We start from the raw sequence: 21227 nt of genomic DNA on the forward strand, positions 1-21227 counted from the left end.
TAATCATCATGGCTCTATATTCTTTATTCTTAAATCAGGAATACTGGACCTGGGTCTTCAACCAACATTTTAGGCACATGGTGAATTTTACTCATGCAAATCAAGTCATGCAAAGGCCTACATGTTTCCAAAATCAAAGCATTAAGCTACAAACACTTTTGCATGTGCTTAGCTTTACTACTGTGCGCAACATAATCAGTGCCTTTGATTGTAAACTCTGATATCAAAACAAGATGCCAGTCCTGAAATCAGGGAGAGAGACTATATTATTTGTGTGAATGAATGTGTCTTTTTTATTTTGATTTTTAATTAGATTTTTTTCTGCTCTTTGTCATCTTTCACTCCACAATTTTCTTGTTGGGGTGGGGTGGGCTCTATGCTTTTTCTCCCTTCTATTGGGGGGCGTCAGTGGGTCCTTCCACCCCCAGCTCAGTGGGGTTGAGGGACTCTGGGCTAAGATTTAACATTGTACTTAGGAAGCGATACTTGTCACCCTTACCCTGCTAACTACACCTCTGACACCTCCTGGTCTCTCAAACCACACTCCCCACACAGACCTCTAGTCACCGCCTCTCTCATAGGCGTCAACTTCTACTGGTGCCCGTGGGTGTTCGACCTCCCTCTGCCCCCTCCCTGCTCCTATTCCGACTCCTTCCCTAAATCCCCACCTCGGCCCCGCCTCTTCCCTGCCTCCTCTCCTGAGTGTGCCACGTTCCTGCTCCTCCCCCCTCCCTCCAGAAGCTTGCTACAGCTGTTTGGCAGTGGCAAGCACTGGGAAGTGGGCGGAGGAGCGGGGACATAGTGCGCTCAGGGGAAGAGGTGGTGAGGTGGGGCAGGGAGCTTGGCTGCCGGTGGGTGCAGAGCACCCACTAAACTTTCCCTCTCTCTAGAGGTAGAATCACGCAATTCTTCCACTCTCAGACTGAGCCTTGGGCTGCAGTCCCCTGTGATCAACCATTATCATCTCAGCAGGTCACTGTTGGCAGTCCCTATGCCAAATAGAAGAAGGTTTCAGGCCTCACAGGTCAGTTTCCCATTGAAGGAGAAATTAGTGATGTGGTGGATGGATATTTTCTTAGTGCAAATTATTTACACTGTGTTCAAAGGTCCCTGAACAGGGGCGGTCATAAACAGCACATAGACAAACCCGTTTCAGGAACCTCAGCCTCTGTTTCAGGAATCTCAGCCCAAACAGTTCTCAGGGAGCAATGCTGTCCTAATCTCTCTAACAAGAGTCAATTATTGGCACAGAGCAAAAGCTTCCCCAAAAGAACCTGCATCACAAAACTAACAACAAAGCAGCATTTCTTCAGAGACTGTACACAACTTGCCCTCTGAGGCCAGATGTACCATGATTTGAAGGCAAGTGCTAAAGGTGTGTCAGCTGCTGGGCCCTATAGCCAATAGCCCTGGTGGGTCCCACATAAGTAAGTGTAGGGATATTTTAATAGGGCTATTGGCCAATGGAAAAGGGGAAGGTTGCAAATATCCTATGTGCAGTAGCTTAACTAGTTACAATTGAAAGTAAATATGGGTGGTTCCTTGCTTGGGCCTTGGGGCCAGTGGTGTCATGGAGCTAGAATGGTCCAGGACACACTCTGGAACTTTCGAGAGGTCATGCCATGTGGTGGGCACCATTTTGTAGGACAAAATGGCATCCTCCACACACTGAGCTTCTTCAGCCACTGTGGTTGCCAGGCTGTAAGACCCCACACTGCCCTGGCTGTATATAATTGCCCTTTACAAGGGAAGTCCCTTGAGATCAATCCCAGTTAGGGCACACTGCCCAGGCTAATTCTCAGTGTCTAGGGCACTTCCTTGGAAGTAGCCTTCTCCAGGCCTCTATCCCTCTAAGAGCCCAGGCCAGCTGCTGGTTCGGCACCCCCACAAGTTCCCTCATGCCCCTCTCTGCTCAGCCTTCTGGCTGCAGGACCCCTGCCCAATCTCTGCAGCTTCCCAACAAATTCTGTTCAGACCTGAGTCCAGGTGCAATTTCTGCCAGTCCTAGCCTGCTCCCCCACATATCACAGCAGCTTCCCCTGCAGTCAGCGGCCCTGAGCTGATCACCATATGGCTGCTACCTTTCCCCAGAGACAAGTTATTTCCTGGGTCAGGGTGTTTCATAGAAGAGTTTCTCCCATTTCCCCGTATTAACCAGGACAGAGGTGTGTGCCTGCATCTCCACCCTGGAAGGTCATCACTCAGTGGGAAGGGGATTGACGGGAATTCTAGTTTCCTGCTTAGCCAATTCAAAACTGTGTTAAAGTTGGGCCCAATTCTCTTCTCACTTACACCAGTGAGAGTCTATAGTAAACGTCACTGATGTTATTGGGTTACCCCAGGGTATGTTCAGAGTCAATGAGGAACAAGTCCAACTCTCTCCTCTGTAGCTGGGCAAGACCCTGTGCAATTAGTGGGGTTCTGCTCTGTTAATGGGGGGGGCTGGATGTAGGTGAGCTATGCTAGATGGGTGGGCATGAGGCAGGGCATCCATTACTGCACAGATCTCAGCACAGGAAGGCCACATATGATCCATACCCAGGCTTGGTTAATACTGGGTCATAGCCCCAACTCAACAATCAGTGGCTAGGGATCCGCGTAGCTGAGCTCATGTTGACCTCTACATGTAGGGGTTTGCATACACTGAGCTAGTTGGAGAAGATAGGGATCAATATGAACATCAGAAGGTGGATAAGGAATTGGTTAAAGGGGAGACTGCAACGGGTCCTACTGAAAGGCGAACTGTCAGGTTGGAGGGAGGTTACCAGTGGAGTTCCTCAGGGATCGGTTTTGGGACCAATCTTATTTAATCTTTTTGTTACTGACCTTGGCACAAAAAGTGGGAGTGTGCTAATAACGTTTGCAGATGATACAAAGCTGGGAGGTATTGCCAATTCGGAGAAGGATCGGGATATTATACAGGAGGATCTGGATGACCTTGTAAACTGGAGTAATAGTAATAGGATGAAATTTAATAGTGAGAAGTGTAAGGTTATGCATTTACGGATTAATAACAAGAATTTTAGTTATAAGTTGGGGACGCATCAATTAGAAGTAACGGAAGAGGAGAAGGACCTTGGAGTATTGGTTGATCATAGGATGACTATGAGCTGCCAATGTGATATGGCTGTGAAAAAAGCTAATGCGGTTTTGGGATGCATCAGGAGAGGCATTTCCAGTAGGGATAAGGAGGTTTTAGTACCGTTATACAAAGCAATGGTGAGACCTCACCTAGAATACTGTGTGCAGTTCTGGTCTCCCATGTTTAAAAAGGATGAATTCAAACTGGAGCAGGTACAGAGAAGGGCTACTAGGATGATCTGAGGAATGGAAAACTTGTCTTATGAAAGGAGACTTAAGGAGCTGGGCTTGTTTAGCCTAACTAAAAGAAGGTTGAGGGGAGATATGATTGCTCTCTATAAATATATCAGAGGGATAAATATAGGAGAGGGAGAGGAATTATTTAAGCTCAGCACCAATGTGGACACAAGAACAAATGGGTATAAACTGGCCACCAGGAAGTTTAGACTTGAAATCAGACGAAGGTTTTTAACCATCAGAGGAGTGAAGTTTTGGAATAACCTTCCAAGGGAAGCAGTGGGGGCAAAAGATCTATCTGGTTTTAAGATTCTACTCGATAAGTTTATGGAGGAGATGGTATGATGGGATAATGGGATTTTGGTAAGTAATTGATCTTTAAATATTCAGGGTAAATAGGCCAAATCCCCTGAGATGGGATATTAGATGGATGGGATCTGATTTACTATAGAAAACTCTTTCCTGGGTATCTGGCTGGTGAATTTTGCCCATGTGCTCAGGGTTTGGCTGATTGCCATGTTTGGGGTCGGGAGGGAGTTTTCCTCCAGGGCAGATTGGAGAGGCCCTGGAGGTTTTTTTGCCTTCCTCTGTAGCATGGGGCATGGTTGACTGGAGGGAGGCTTCTCTGCTCCTTGAAGTTTTGAACCATGATTTGAGGACTTCAATAGCTCAGACATGGGTGAGGTTTTTCATAGGAGTGGGTGGGTGACATTCTGTGGCCTGCGCTGTGCAGGAGGTCGGACTAGATGATCAGAGTGGTCCCTTCTGACCTTAGTATCTATGAATCTATGAATCTATTAATCTAGTTGAGGTTTATCCCTACTTGCAATTGGTCCAAACCCTGACTTGCCCAGACCCATTCCAAAGAGTCAGCACCAATGCAGCTGCACTGATTGCTGGCCTGTCTGTGGCCATTTCCAAATGTGCAATTCCATAGGCCACTTCAGTCATTGGGCTAAAGCAGCTTCTACCACCAGGGGTGGAAAAAGATTCCTGACTGCACCTCCCAGCATCCAGCCCAGCTATTCAGTCTACATTCAATCTAGATTTCAGCCTGGGGACACAATTTAGCCCCAAGGACTACAAAATCATTAACCAGCTCACCTCACTAATGAAAACACTTGTCCATCCACCCAACCATTTTTTGATTCTGCCTAATACACAGTATACAGGATTTTTCCTTAAAACCATCCTACAGTTCAAATGCTCCAATGTGTGATCCATTATTTAATCGGCAGACCTCTTTTTGAGCCTGGCCTTATTTTATTTGTCTCTTTCTTTGGATGATTATTGTCTTTTCAGCAGACAAAGGGAAAACTGGAAATTAAATCAAAGTTCTGGTCAAAATTAGACCATTCTGGTCAGACTGACCCCCCTGCTGAACTAGAATTGATCTCTCAAGTGAGAGAAATATCAAAAAGCTTCTCTCCTGCTGAGCAGAGGTTTCGAAACTCTAATCTCAGCAAACTATTTTTTAAGCATTATACAGAAGGTTTATTGTGTTTTGGGTGAGGGTTTTTCTTTTTCCTTGCTCTGTGTGACAGTTCTGAATGCAACAGCTTTTCCTCTGGAAGTCCTCTGGGAGCGCCTGTCTCAATTCCTCCCCTGCTACACTTATTGTACAAACACAAAGTTAACAAAAAAAAAATCACCTCCACCTTTTGAAAGATAGTTTATTGTGTATGGTTCTTTTCAGTGGCTCCCTTACATCTGGCTCCTTCTCCCCTTGTAATTCCCAACTGGTGTAACATGAGCGGAGCTATCTTTTTATAGCAAAAGCACACACGCTTCTCATTTACAACTGGCCGACTTTGTACGCTGTATTAAAAATAATAAAACATGCTTCCCAAGTGCAAAGAATTGAAAATGTCCAGCTTTGACTGTATTCCTGATCACCTGTCCAGCTCCGATTTGGTGAAGAGATTAAAGTCTGCCCTGGAAGTCGGGGATGAGATCACAATGATGGATTTGATCTGCACTGAAGTTAAACATGTGAATGCTACCATAGAACTATCTAATGATGACTGGATGAAGGAGCCACAAGCTCAACTGCACCCTTTAGTGCTAGTAGGTAACTGCAATATTTTTTAAAATGGCAAAAATAGATACTTAAAATATCAATATTTTAATTCTGTGAAGAACTAGCATTCATGAATGGGAAGAAATTGACAGATGGAATTTTGTTTACCTGAAAATTAGATATAGCCTAACAGGGCACCGGTTTTCCATGCTATGAGCTGGCACTTTAGACTAGCTCCAAGCTTGATTATCATCACCCTAGTTTCGCCTCTTTCCAGTATTCCACCCTATGCTCAGAGTTTGCCATGTTTCAAAAAATTGAATACATTATTCTAGCAGACAGGCCTCCGTAAGTGCAGCAATCAGGTCAGGATCAAAGATCAATTTGCTCTCCGCACTGAAGAGTGTTTCTCAACCCTACCTTGCATTAGAACAATTTTCAGGCAGATAACACTCATAAATTTAACTCTGTTGGAGTCTGCCTCTCTCTGTAAATTAGAGTTTGGACAAAAGCCCATCTAACGGAGCTAAGTACTCCATCCACTCCCTAACTGGAATAATCACATGAATCTTTTGCAATCCTAGCACTCAGGCCTCTACGTTCCAGATTACTGAGCTTTGCTGGCTTCTCTGTCTACCTGGTATGCCCAAGGGTCACTGTCACCTCCCAAGCACTCACTTGTGGCTGTCTGTGGCTCTGCTGTGGCCTGCCTCAGTTTCCCCTATGACAAGGTAACAATTAGTTCACTTTAACAGCCCTGTCAAGGAGCAGCCAAACTCTCTAACTAACATCAGCAAAGCTCCATTTAATAAATCATTCTGAAAGGAGCACTTTCACAATTGTTTAAAGGCGCTTAGCACAGAGCCCAGGCAAAACTTTCAGGGAGCTAGGCCAGGATGAGTCTCCCTTGCTAGTTCAGCAGCTTCTTGAGTAGTTAATCTCACCTTCCTCTAGCAGCAGCTCCTGCTAGGATAAGCCCCAGGCTTCTCTGCTGTCTGGATAGCTCTGTAGTCTCTCTCTTAGATGGTCCGAGTCTTCCCTAGGCCTCTCCAGCTGGACATCTTTGCAGTCCCTTCTATTGGTTCAGCTTCTGTCTCAGGCTTTCCTACCTGGTGCCATCTGTAACATCCCCACCTTAGCTTGCAGCTTTCTTTTTATAGCCAGCTAATTAATACCCACATCCCCACTCAGCTGTGGTGAGCAGGCTAATTAGCCCAGACTAATTGTTTCCAGGCCTCTGGCCTTAGAGGGGCAAGCCACCCTATGACATGGTGCTGACCCCAACATTCCCAATCTCTTCTGTTGCACTGAACAATTACATCACTGCTTTTACAGCTACTTTTTATCACCCCTAGGGGCAGTGTTGCACCAAAACAACCGCCACACAATGATTTTCCCTTCTGCTTCAGCTGCTTTGAGTTCGATATTAACACTTAAACCCTTTAAAGAAAATCTTGATACCAGAGCGCAAACACTACTTCACTTCTTAAAATTAAAGCAACCGGAAGTTATTGTTGCATCATGTGTATGAGGACAATGTGCAGACAGAAGTGTTATGCCTCTATATCAACATAGGAGCCTCTTTTCCATGGAAATAGTGAGAAAAATAGAATGGGCGCACTTTTGAGCATCACAGCCTCTTTGTCCAGCCAGGAAACAGAACAAAGTACAATATAGAAATAGTTCCAACAGTGGCCTGTACCCATTTCTCAGAGGAAGGCAGAGACTTGGACTCAGGACATAGTGCACGGGAAGGGAATTTCACTGGCGCTCAGGATGACTTCCACACATTCAGGACTTTTGGCCATGCTGGAGACACCATGGCCATAGTCTCTACAACTCCAATAGTCATGCGGAATAAGAGAGAGGAAAAGGATGAGTCTTGTCCAAGTAAGCCAACTGAACATGTCCTGTCATTGTCTAATCCACTCGCGGGGGGTACATTATTTTCCTGGTTCTTCTGTTTTTAAACTGTTCTATATAATTTTTTTTCCAAATACAAGAACAAGTTGTAGGGAGGGAGAAATACAAGGGGAATGGCCAGAACTTAGCCTAGAGAACAATCCGACTTTTTAATTTCCCCTTTTAGGTAAGTTGGTTTCCCATGCAGTGCAGCATTCAGAGAAAGAGCCATGAAGAAGGCACACAGAGAGCAGCTGGGAAGAAGAAGCAGGGCTGTCAGAGGTCTGGGAGGACAGCTGATTAGGCCCCAATCCTCAGGCCTAGGGTATCAGAGTGGAAAATCTGCTGCTTAAATGCTCTGTATTGAATTAGCCTTTGGAGCCTGAAGTCTGTGGGGTCAGAGTGCAGAGGTTGTGGGCAATGAAGACGGGTCAGGATGGACCAGTGGTTGAGGCACTGGCCTGATATGAAGAGATTGGGTGCAATTCCCAGCCTGCCACAGGCTGCATGTGTGAACTTGGGCAAGTCCCACAGGGCCTGATTTTCAGAGGTGCCCAGTAGCCTTAGAAGTCTGAGTACCTCAGGGTCTTTGCAAAATGGGAATAGAAGTACCGCCCTGTTTCATGGGGTGTTGCAGTGATAAAGTCATTAACAATCATGAGGCACATGGCAATAAGATATATAAAAGCAGCTAGAGAGACAGAGGGAGCAAACTGGGAGTTGCTAACATAGAGGAATTCAAGCCCCTACTCCGCTCATATTTAAAGTCAGCTTTGTTCAAAGGTGACGTTTCAGCTCTGCCCTCGCCGTCATGCTGCATCTTTGTACAAGGCAGTAAAACCTTGAAAATTCACATTAATGACTGGAAGCCCCATTGCGAGTTACCAGATGTTGTGGATTAGCCTTGAAAGGAACACACAGTTTAGGAGAGCAAGGATAATGCATCATAGCATACTTTTAGCATTGATTTGAACAAATGGAGCTTACTTTAAATTATTTATGATATTTCATGGTATACAAGTAAGTGTCTTCCAGCACAATTTATGAAAATAATGATGTCTTGGTAACATGAGACATCGCGACTGTACTTAGCTATCACTGAGAAGTGGGGAAAGACCATTGTATATGTGAGAGCACTATGGGATGTGCTAATAAGCCAACCTACTGTAACTGATGGAATTTCACAAGCCATACAACATGAGGTCAGTTTGCCAAAGCTTCAGACCCCATTATTCACCTTACCATTTCATAGCTGTGTGACACGGCAAAAATAATAAGCAACGTTCTCTTTGCCAACCTCAGCTTCATGGGAAATTTGATTTGATGTGGATTCAGATGAAATGTTTACATAGATATTGAGGAAGTGTTCTTTCTTTGGCCAGTGAAAAACTAAATCCATATCTGAATGTCTTTATTTATAATTAAACAAAGAGCTTTAATTTTTCTGCCTGCACCAAACCAAATTGAAAAGACAACAGAGGACACTAGTACACTATTATAGGAGCTGGACAGGAATTTTCTGTTAAAATGTGTTATATATATATGATATATGTGATATGAGTGAAAACAGAACATTGTGACCTTATCGAAATGCTTGGATAATTTCCCTTCAAAAATGTTGATGAAATCAATATGTTCCCACAAAACTGGGCAACTTAGTCAAATCAGCATTTTCCAATGGAAAGCTGTTCCACTGGAATAATTTTGACCAGCTCTGTGTATTTAACCATACTGAGCAGAGGTCTTCATTGAGCGGTCTGCAATGACAGATCTCTTTCCTGAATTAATATGGTTACTTCCAAACTTTGTAAGGTGTATGAGTCATTTAAATTTTTCCCTCCAGTGTGCATTACTTTGCATTTATCAACATTGAACTTCATTTGCTATCATGTTGCCCATTCACTTAGCTTTGCTCGGTCTCTCAGAAGAGTTTCACAGTCCTCTCTGGCTTCCCTGACCTACATAATTGTGTGTCAGATCTACAGTCCAACCAATGGTGTTGTTTCTCCCCTGCCTTGTATTTTGTGCCTTCATTTACATATCTCCGAGTGTGCAAAATGCTCCCAAATCACAAGATACAAGACAGCAGAGAATCAGTCTCAAGAACAATAAGTTTATGCTTGAGCTGGACAAATAATTTATAATTAATAATTTATTGGACAAACTTTGCCTTTTTCTCCATCGCAGTTGTCTCAAATTTATTTACGATTCAACATCACTTCCTAATAATGTTGCTGGTAAGTTCTTAGTCTATAGCGTGTGTGCAATCAATTGCAAGAACCCGATATGTAAATATGAGCTGTTTTAATTGGATATCTAAGTCACATGAGTAATTTCCACAGGTAGATAAGCAGCACAATAATTATAAATGTATCAGTGCTATTGCAATAAAGCAAACTGTCCCTGGGAATGAGAAAAGGGCCTTAGGGAAAAAGGTACCATGCTTTGTAACAAGATAAATGCATCCTCTCTCCTTGTTTGTTCACAAACAAAGAATGCAGCCCTGAAAAAGAATGGGCTCCTTCTTTCTTTCACAGGGTTGTCAATCTGGGACAATATGGTTTGAGAGAGAAAAAACAAAGTGAGGAAACAAACCTTACAAAATTCATCCTTACCTGGAGAACACACTTAAGACTTGGTTAGAGCAGACATGATTCTCTGAAATAGCAAGGAAAAGGGAGGCCTCAGTCAACCTACTTTTAGCAAAGCATGATGGGAAGAGACATCTAGGATCCAATAAAATGCAAGCTCTTCTACCTCACCTTTAGTGTTGATTACAATAGTACTAATGAAAGAAGTACTGTTCTGATAAGAATGCTAGAAGGTAAGCTCTGAAGAGATTCTTCTACTTGAAAAATTTTAACTGTATGTTAATAATGCTCATATTTATGACTGCATGATTTACATGATATTTTCCAATATTTTCTCAATTTCTTGTTTCCACAAAAACCCCTGCCAGTACTAGCACTTATTAGTACTTTCATGGACTACAAATATCAGAGCTAAGATCACAGTCAAAGAGTATCTTTCCTCCTTTAAGAATGTGAATGAGATTCATATCTCCTGTGGGGGAGGAGGGGTTGTTTGTTTGTTTTTCTATATTTACACAACTATGAATGAAATACTCATGTCTCAATTACAATTCGTTAATTACTTTTAAATTTGTTCATACACAATCATTAGAGATTACACTATTAATCAGTGTTGACACCTCTTGTGACTATCATGTTTCTCATGCTTATTTGGAATTTTTCTTAAAATATGTAAGAATCTTAAATTTCATTTAAAAAATGTCTAGTTCTCTTGGTTGTGGAGCAAGACTTCAAAACTTAACCAGAATACACCCTAAAGGTTTAAAAGTCATATGGAGTCTAAAAACCCCAAAATGTAAAAAATCTCCTGATTTTGAAGACAATCTTGTGATTTTGAATCCTTGGGTTTGACAGTATTGGAAGTTATGATTTGAAACCTATATAATGTTAGAAACTAAATAAGCTGTTATATAGAAGCTTCAGGGTAATAAATTAGTAAACATGCTCTCAATTTACTCTTTTTAGTTTTGCATATTGTGCTCTTTCACTTGACAATAATGAGTTTTCCTAATAATGTGAAATCAGCTCAGACAATTTGAGTCATTATTAATAGACACACTTGATCTGAAGAAGTAAAATTGCTTAATGTCTTGTTAAATGAGGTGTACTCTACAAACATTCAGAAAGAAGGGTAAGATACTACAACATATTAAAGATTAATGGTTGTAATGTTATTGCTAATGGAGGAGGCATGCTTGTGTGCTGTACCTTTATGGGCCCTATCCTGCAAATACATCCCTGAATAATTTACAGATCTGAGTCAGTCCATTAAGTAGAGTTACTCACATGCATAATTATTGTCAGGATCAGGCCCTAAAACTAAAACTTGTTTATTAGTCTGCCCACCCAAAATAATACAGTGAAACTATATATCAAGAACTTTCTCTTGAGGATTAGAAGGAAGGAAGAATGACAAAAACATTGAGACTAGGACAATCACTTTGGAGCACATTGTGGTACCCTTAGTCGGGTAGAGAAGCATTTTACTCCACAACTAGTGCCATTGGTTTCAATGGAATGAGACATAAGTAACTTATCATTTGGGATTGTTGGGGATTGGACCTGCTTTGAGCAGGGGGTTTGTGCTTCGTTACATCATCCTCTGATTCTCTGCAGTAGCATTGATGAGGTGGCACAAGAGGCTATAATGGCATCTGTACTGCAGACAAGGTAGCACAATGATACATGGGTCTGTGGGAAAGAAGGTAAAAGGAAAACAAAGCAATATAGTGACAAACTCTGGGAAACAATGGAAAGCTGTCAGATTGTAAAGAACACCCTCTACAGAAACGCCAAAATCACTTCCATCCTCACCTACATACTCTGTCAAATATTCCATCCAACTAGTGACTCTATTTAGTTTGAGAGATGTAATAGAATTGCAACACAAGGCCACAACTCCTCCATTTTTGTACACTGTTTGCTGGCTTCTTTGGGTTGCAATTTCTTTAGGTCATTGTGTTTTCTCAAGGAGATTTCTTTGGATATTTACTCAGGGGCGGGGGCAGTTAGGACATGGATCTTAAAGTTTTAGGTTATATGAAACCTATGAATTGAGAGGAATGTTCTTGTGCTTAAGCCATCAGACTGGGAGTCATGAGATCCATCATCAATTCTTGACTCTGCATCGTCATCCTGTGTGAGCTTGAATATATTTGTTAGGGCTTGATCCTGCTCCCATTGTAAAACTCCCAGTGACTTCAGTGAGAGCAGCAGAACTGCATCCGATGCATCCGATGAAGTGAGCTGTAGCTCACGAAAGCTTATGCTCTAATAAATTTGTTAGTCTCTAAGGTGCCACAAGTACTCCTTTTCTTTCAGCAGAACTGAAACATCCTTGAAATCCTATTGAAGTCTATAGAAGTTTTGCCATTAATTTAAATGGTAACAGGATTAGGTTCTATCTCTTTTCTATAATAGCACAAGGATATTAATCCTTAGATCAAAAGGTGCTGTGAGTTTTTTAATTCATTCATGTTTATAAAGTGTGCTGAGATACTCAGAAGATGCTATTCTGAGCATGGCTTCTGCCACACAGTATTATCACTGAATGTGAAACCCAATTGCACCTAAAGGCTTTTTTGTGCTCAAAAGCAAATGACAGTCATAGCACTGGAAATATGGATCATAGTCCTGAAAAAAACCAGTCTCCCAGATAAACCACTTACAACATGTATTTTTACACAGACTCCAGAAGAATACAAGTGATAGAAATTCATTCAGCCAGGGAAAAATAGAAGTTAAAGGCCTTGGGGTGGATAGTTTCTTTTATTATGGGGAAATTTTCTTCCCAGATTAAACTGGTCTCTTTCTCTGCCAACCTGCTGTCTGGAATCAAAATGGGATTTTAATCACAGAGATGCTGACACAAAGCTGCTTGGTGAACATTTGACCTTAGCTATCACCTTGTGATTACATACATACATATGTGTATATATATAACTAGGCAAGTTTGCTGTTGCTGTATCCAGAAGTCCATCTGACCCTTACTGTATCAAGTAACCATAATCATCTGACCCCACTGGAGTTATAAATACAACAACAATAGAGCCCTAACTGGATTATAATTGGACAATGGTAACAGGACAATGGAAATAACTATAAAAGACCATCTATCCACACAGATAGGTCTTGTACTAAAATAAGTTGCAGTACATTGCAATGGTTGAGCTGCCGGGACCCGTTATAGAGAAGCTACAGATCTTTCGGAAAGTAGAATCGGAGCACCCATTAATGGCTCATGCTCCAGCGGACAAGTACTACACAGCACTGGTCACGGGAGACCTGAGAAACCTTAAGGTCCTGACTGATAAATATTATGAAGACGTCAATCTGATTTTTGAGATCAGTAAAAATGAGCTGGAATGGCAAGTGAAAAGCTTGGCCTCTTTTGGATTGTCAGGTACTCTTGCTTTCAAGGACCAGTTTAAAAAGTAAACAGGCACTTACTAACACTGATTGAGAGAAAGGTGCGGTGTGTTTATATTAAATGAATTACACTCTGTTTTTAAGTAGCCTGTTAATATGTTACAGAGGAGTCTGATTTCTTTTGAAATGATTGTACGATGTGCTTGGCGGATGCACCCTTTGTGCTAAATGTTTGCAGTGCCTCACCGTTAGCAAGTGCTCTAGACAGGAAAAATGAAGGACCTGATTCTGAAAATTTGCACTAACAGATCTAGGGTAAAATGTTCCGTGATTGAGGAGCCTAAAGTGCCTAACTTGTCTTTAATAGGGCACTTTGGCATGTTTGAACATTGTATCCACAGTGCTTATTACCAAGCATAGTCCCATGGGACAAGTTTGTGCCGCTCACAAGTAGCTTTGCATTCGGGGCACGGGGATAAAGGGGTGCAGAGCAACACTGCAGCAGGGGGCGCTCTGGAGATGTCCTGCCCTGGGCAGATCAAAGATTTCCTGGAGCATGCAGTATGCTATATCCCTGCAGCATTTTACACCCAGGCTCTGCCTATTCTTAGCCCCTCATTAGCACTATAGCACTTTTTCCCCTAGGAAAGTAGTGAAGGAGCAGAGCCTGCAATACCCAGTGCGCACAATGCCATTCTGCATGGACTGCACCAGCTCCCTCCCTCCCACTGTGCACCTACATAATGCCTAGGCAGAACCACCATGGGCAATGGAACTATATTTGCAGTGCCAAGGCTGGATAAAAACATTGAACAAAACACTTGAGTGTCAGAAAATGGGGCTTCACTGAAAACAAAATCTCCCATGGGAAAGGAGGGGAATTTTCACAGAATTTTCCATTAGAGAAAATTGAAATTAAAAGTTTTCCTTCAGGTCAGTGTGCTGAGCTGCCACAGGGCCTGATGGGAGTTGTACTTCTGGATTTCTTATACTCCCATTCTCCCCTACGACCCCATCTCACTGGCTGGACTACATTTCCCATGATGCACCACTGCCTCTCCATGGTGTTTCAACCTTTCCAAATCAAAGTCTTTCTAAACTCCTTAATGTGCCACAAGCTTCGTTATTTCAGGTTTTTGTCCCAGTTCAGGACACAAACAAATACCAGTTTCCCACAGGACGGAAATTCCATTTTCCAACCAGTTCTACCCAACAGTAAGCACCGCACCCAGTGAGATCACGTCCCAGGCTGACTCCCAGGTCACCCAGCAGGCCAGGAATAGAACTCAGGTCTCCCAAGTTCCAGTCTGTCCACTAGGCCACACTGCAGAGGGCTAAAGTGCGGTTCAGCTTGTGCCTATCTTTAAAGCAGGCGAGGTGGAACTCCATGGGACTATTCCCTTGCTTGAAGTTAGGCATATAGCTGCTGAGGCAAGGCCTGAAAAAGCAGGGCTCCTACCAGTGTCACTGAAATGGCCTCAATAGATAAAAAAGTCATTCATGTCAGAATGGGGCTAAGTTGCTTTAACGAGGTTTATGTTTAATTGCTCTGATTACATGGTACATATTAAAATATGCAGAAACTGAGAGTTTGACTTTTAGGCTGAGCCCTCGCCACCTACAAACGAACACATGACTAGTATGAACGTGTGCCTCCACCTAGTGTCGTCACCACTCAGCTGTAGGTCACAGCCCTGTACTTGCCCCTTTAGCTCAAGTGACATCTGAAGCAGACGAATCTGAATTCCCTCTCTGCTGTTGCCAGGTGCTAGGTGTCCTGGCTTAGGGAGTGGTGACAGAAATAAGATTTGAATCGATCCCAGAGGCTCAAGGGGAGACATTTGTCAAAGCAGTTCTTTAAACGCTTTCCTGTGTTTAATGTGTCACTGTGTCTATACTGAATGGGATCGGTAACATTTCATAGCCCTTACCCAGCACCTCCTTTGGTTCAAGGGATGGGAAAAGCTGGGACAAAAGCAGTCCCAAAATAGGCAGTCAAAGCAATCGCAAAATCTTCCCATCCAAAACTTTGGTCTGAAACAATATCCTCCATCCTTCCTGCAATGGAAGGGTTTGGAGAGGAGATACACCATACGTGCATGCATCATTGACTCCTGGATTTTAATATCCTGAGGCTATCACTGAAGGGAAGGGAATTAAATAATTTGCAGGATTTCTACCTCTGCATCGGGAGGAAGGCTGGTTATGTGGCACTAGACCACTAGAGGAACTAGCCTGGGACTTGGGCAACCTCAACTATGCCCCAGACTCCCTGTGAGACCTGGAACTTCATCAATCCACACTTCATCTCTCTGCCTCAGTTGCCCATGTCTAAAGAGGGGACAATATTTCCCATGCCAATGCTTCACCAGCATTCTGGGGAAATCTATTTATGTATGTTTTGGTGGCATGACTTGGGTATTATAGAGCTATTGGAGTACCTAGAGAGAGGGTGTACCTGCTCCCAAACAAATGTAGCTCTTGATCTACAGAAGGCAGCCTGCAGGGTTTGACCTGCTATGTGTGGTGGCATATTGGCTTTAGGGGACTGTGTGTACATAAAGCAAGCAGGGGACAGTGGAACTGAGCAACCAGCACATTTCTGATGGCTAGCTTCACACAGGAGCTACGAAGCAGAGAAGTCAGCCACTTGAATGGAATGCACACACATAGTTCTTTGCAAATCCAAACTCTATCCTTGCCAGGGCAGTTGCTATGTCCAGGGTCACTGTCGTATCAAATTCCTGTTTTGGATCTGTTACTTCAGGCCCACTATGAGTCCAGCTAATGCAGGCTTTCCCCTGAATGAACAATAAACTGCACACCCAGGGGCCAGGCACAGTCCTCAACAGGTTACAAATCTGTATTAGATGCAGGTGGGTAATTAATAAGCTGCCTTTTAAAACTTCTCAGCATGGGCTCAGGGGAAGAAGTTAAGTCTCTGAATAAGGTACCCTTTGCGGCTCATTACAGGCATGATATTGATTCTTCCATCATTATAAGATGATATTCCTACCATGTGAAATCCTGCCCATTGATGTGCATTCACTGGGGAATTTTCTTTTCCCCTATAGCCACCACAGCTCAGAGTGGCTAACAACCTTAAACGGGCCTTTTGAAAGCCCCAAAGTTTTCAGAGAGTGAAAAAATGTACATGCACTGCTCTGTTTTATTCAGCAAAAGGGCAACGGCTGCACACACAGAGAACTAAAAAGGGGGAAAGAAAGAAACCAGAATTGTGTTGAATGCGGAGCCAGTAATCCTTTTTGAGAGCAATGTGCATTAAAGAGCTGCAAATGCTCAGCATTTTCTGCAGGTCAAAACTTTCCCAAATTCCTTTTCCTGTGCACTGTGTGCCAGGCAGGGGAGGGGGCCCACAGGTGCCAAGTCTCTTTGTTTTGCTTTGTATTTTAATTGCTCCTCTCTCAGGCCTGGTCTACACTACATAGTTAGGTCGACATAAGCTGCCTTACATCGCTGTGGAAGTGTCTTCACTTAAATTTGGCTCCCATCAATGTAATTTGCCTGTCCATGCTGATTTAGTTTACCACTTCCCTGAGTGGCGTAGAGTCACGGTCAATGTACACAGGTGAACGCAGCAGCATTGTAGACACTGCATTGCTTACGTCGACTTTTACTGCCTTTCAGAAGCCATCCCACAATGCCCCACACTGACAATACTCTTGATACAAGTGCTCCTGGTGAGGCTGCCCACCACCGACACCAGGAGCTAAGTGTGCACACGCAAGCTATTTTATAACTGCCGGGGCTGTATGTCAACGGAAGTTAGGTTGACATAACTTTGTAGTGCAGACAGGGCCTTAGTTTGTGCAGCTGAAAAGTATAACATTTACTGTATGTCTTGTATAAAATAACAGACCACTTCACCTTGAATGGGCCCTTAGCATAGCATAAGCAGTTAGCCGCACATATTCTATCTGTTCAATCTTGTGTTTAGCTATGACACTCAGAATATCTTTCCCAGCCCTGAAGAAGAGCTCTGTGTGGCTTGAAAGCTTGTCTTTCTTACCAACAGAAGTTGGTCCATAAAAGATATCACCTCACCGAACTTGTCTGTCTGGTGTAAAAGGGCAAAGTCTCTGACATCTGTGTCTGCCACTCACCCCAGTCATTTATTGGCTTCCCTCTGGTGCTGAAATGATCAAAGCTGGGCAGCTGCTAATGAAGTTATCCTCACCCCTGGGAGGAAGGGAAGCATGGCTACCACTTTGAGGATCTGAAACTGAGGCATTTAAAAATTAAGAGACTTGCCCAAGGTCACACAGGAAGCCTGTGGAAGAGCTTGGATCTCAGGAGTCCCTATCCTGTGCCATAACCATAAGTTCATCCTTCTCACATCTCTCTCTCTCCATCTCTCTCTCTCTCTCTCTCTCTCTCTCTCTGCCCTACAGGCCTGTGGTCCCTAGAATACAAGAGGGAACTGACCACCCCACTGTGCATCACTGCCAGAAATGGACACACTGCCTGCGTGCGTCATCTGCTGTTCTGGCGGGCAGACCCCAACATGGCTCCAGGAGGCCAGAGTGCTCTGCATGAGGCCTGCAAGGGAGGCCACACGGACTGCATGGAGCTGCTGCTGGAGCACAGAGCCAACCCCAACCTCCTGAGCGAGGAAGGCTTGGCACCACTGCATCTGTGCACCAACCAGAACACGCTGGGGTAAGAAGAGGGCTGTGCCAAGCAGCCTGAACCCACTCCCCTCCACTCTCTCCCATTATTAACCACCACCACCCTTGCAATTGTAATGTTCATTTAACCCTCGCTGTGCAGTTCTTCTCTCCACCAGCCCATATATTCTTCTCTATGTGGGCCTGATCGAGAGCCCGCTGGAGCCTATAGAAAGACTCCTATAGAGCCTATAGCATCTCGGAGATTGCTCAGCACTAACCTGCCCCAAGCAAAGTGACTTTCCCTTATAATACTGAGTTCAAGGGGAATTAGAGTCAGAAGAATTTACATAAAATTGACTGCTTCTTACACGCCAGATGTACTTCCTGTGTGTAGTCAGCATCTCCTCTCCTGACTCTGTTAATGACTGGAATCGGTTTTTACTACTTGTTAGCCCTGCAGAGTTAATATAGCAACAGGGAACTGGATTTTAGCTTGGCTAACCTCCAGGCATAGACTCTTTAAGTCTAATGCACAGATGTGTACACCACAATTGCAGCTTAACTACATGTATCATACCCCTCTGCTTTATCTAGGTCAGTGTTTCCCAAACTTAGGACGCCACTTGTTCAGGGAGAGCCCCCGGCAGGCCTGGCCAGTTTGTTTACCTGCTGCGTCTGTAGGTTCGGCCGATCGCGGCTCCCACTGGCCGCAGTTCGCCAGGCCAATGGGGGCTGTGGGAAGCGGCACAGGCCAAGGGACGTGCTGGCCGCCCTTCCCGCAGCCCCCATTGGCCTGGAGCAGCGAGCCGCGGCCAGTGGGAGCCATGATCGGCCGAACCTGCGGGTGCGGCAGGTAAACAAACCAGCCCGGCCCACCAGGGACTTTCCCTGAACAAGCGGTGTCCCAACTTTGGGAAACACTGATCTAGGTGATGAGAGATTATGCAACACCAAGACCAGTTAGCCTTTCCGGCTGACAGAACAAAAGGTTGACTTAGATGGAGTACATCTGAGCAAAACCGGGAAATGTTTACATTTTGCCACAAAACAAGTTTGATTTTCATATCTTGGAATAAGAAAAATTACAAAGCTGTCTCCAGGAGAGATCTCAGTGTCAACACATGGCTCTCTCGCCTCTAACATGCTGTATCAACTTTGCCTCATAAATCATCCAGGCAGATGTGACACATGGGGGGGGGGAGCAGGCAGGATCATTGTCCTGGCCCCCCCTTCCCCCTATTTGCTGCTTGGTTTGTACTGAGCATGCTCACACAGACTGAGCATGCTCAGTAACACTGCTGAAGTCCTCTGCCCTTACTCTGCCCCGCTCCCACTATCAGCAGGTACCAGTTGCCTCTGCAGCCAGGCAGATTCCTTTTAAAAACATCAAGGTGCAGTAGTACGTAGAAAGCAATGTTAATAACCACAGCCTACATATGCCACAGTCCTGGAGAGAAGAATAAACATGGAACACCCAATGCCGAGTGGATGAAAGTGGTAAAGCTGTGTCGCATCCACTGATTTGGTATTCAGTGGTTGTGCAAAACGGGTAACTTACATGCCAAAGGAGCCAGCGTTGAGTATAGCAGGAAGAGCAATGGACAACAAAAGATAAAGCCCCTCCTACTGCATCGTCTAGGTCATACTGTAATTTCTATTCTGATGGAAATAACTAAAGCAGTTCCTCCACTGATGTCACATTGGCTTTACATCATGTGACTGATCAAGATTTACCTACATGCAGGGATACCAATTCTGCATGCCCATTGAATATGTGATACTGTTACTCCTCTCTGACCCTTGACATAACTTTTCACTACTGTTTACACTCAAGCTGAATTTGGCCCTGTTGGCAGGGTTCTGACTTCAAGGCAAGTCCACGCTACGATCATGCCATTCAATTCAGTGGAATTACTCTTGATTTATTCTGTACTAACTGAAACCAGAATTAGGCACAACCCTTTTCAGGCAAACTTCCAAAACAGTCCAGTCTCTTTTCCAGCAAGTAAGAGCTTGTAGATTTCCAGGCCAGGCTCAGTTAGTGTTTCACTGGGACCCCTCTGCACCGGCTCCCTGCTCAGCCATTGCTACTCCCCAATAAGCCTCACCCTTACCTGCACCCAGCTGTAACACCTAGCACACACAGCCTTGTTCCACATACCATTCCTGGAGATTCCACTTTGTGTTCAGCTTCTTTGCTGCTCCTGGCTCACCACACAGGCCATCTGCTGCTTCCCAACTAAGCCCAGCCACTTTCAGGACCTTTCTCATTACCTAGCCAGCAGAAAGGATGTGCCGTGGGGAGGGAACTGATGGGAGTTGTAGTCCCCTGCTTAGCAAATCCAGCACACCTGTTTTACCACACTTATTACTGCCATGTGACAATGACAAAATCAGTCTCTTTCTTCTAATACTGAACAAGGAACTTCAGCAAAAATCCTTGTTTCCTCTATTCTAATAAAGTGACTCTGCTTCACTGTAGAACTTATGCCCACAAGCTTTGCCCATCTGCTGCTTCTAGCTTACTGCTACCAGTGTAAAGATGCAGTACCCACAACTTCATATCTTTCTCCTCACCTTTTTTCCCATAAGCAATCTATAACAATAATTAATGTTTAACTAACTCTAGGTCAAAATCCAGTCACAATTTAGCCTTGAGGAGGATTTTGTCCAGTTGACTCACAGCGATTATCAAATCCAAACAAGTGGAGACTCATGTTCAGTATGGTTAGGACTCTCCTTTGCAGGATTACCTCCCTCCACCCTGTCCGTGATGCAAGTAGGTTCACAAACGAGCTGGGTTTGGAACCTGCTGCGGATGCTGCCTGGTCCTTCTGTAGTGAGGACTCGGGCTGATGGGAAAACAGGAATTCTAGAGATGAAAAAGTTTGAGGTTGTTGTCATTGTGTTTCCTTTTACACTTGGATAAAATCAAGAGCTTCTGAATTTTTTCATGGAGCATCAGAGAGCCACCCCAGAATAGCCCACTCATCAGCGCACTCACCAGAGATGTAGAAGAGCCAAGTTCAAGTCACTGCTCTGGTGGTGTCATTAAGGAGTGCCATTAAGCTATTGTCAGGCAGTGTTTGCTATCTTCATACACCAGAAATTCCATCATGGAGCTGAGAAATCTTCCTGATAAATTGGTATTTTCCGACAATAAAACATGTCATCTAAGAATCCTGGCCAGCTCTAGTGAGGGCCTTAGTTGGTCTCTGTCAGGTGGATTCACATGGGGCCAAGGAATGGAGCACAGCTACATCTGGTGGCAATGGGTGGTGGCCAATGTTTTGCCTTATCCAGTCTTATCAAGACTTAGTGTCTTTCTTTTAAATGTCGGTATGTTTTGAGCTACATGCCAGCAGCTGAGGAAGACAGCCTGAAACTTCATAGATC

At 44.0% G+C, this 21227-nt stretch overlaps 1 protein-coding gene across 1 annotated transcript in view; it reads left to right on the top strand.

Annotated features, from left to right (window-relative positions):
* Window positions 1–12896: 12896 nt before the first annotated feature.
* Window positions 12897–21227, top strand: part of ASB18 (ankyrin repeat and SOCS box containing 18) — a 35844-nt gene continuing 27513 nt past the window's right edge. The window contains exons 1-2 of the mRNA XM_038422579.2: window positions 12897–13234; window positions 17613–17880. Of these exons, the coding sequence (XP_038278507.1) occupies window positions 12994–13234; window positions 17613–17880 (509 nt within the window). The 5' untranslated portion in view covers window positions 12897–12993. The remainder of the gene's footprint in view (window positions 13235–17612; window positions 17881–21227) is intronic.

Source organism: Dermochelys coriacea, chromosome 11, assembly GCF_009764565.3.
Source record: "Dermochelys coriacea isolate rDerCor1 chromosome 11, rDerCor1.pri.v4, whole genome shotgun sequence".
Taxonomy (NCBI): domain Eukaryota; kingdom Metazoa; phylum Chordata; order Testudines; family Dermochelyidae; genus Dermochelys; species Dermochelys coriacea.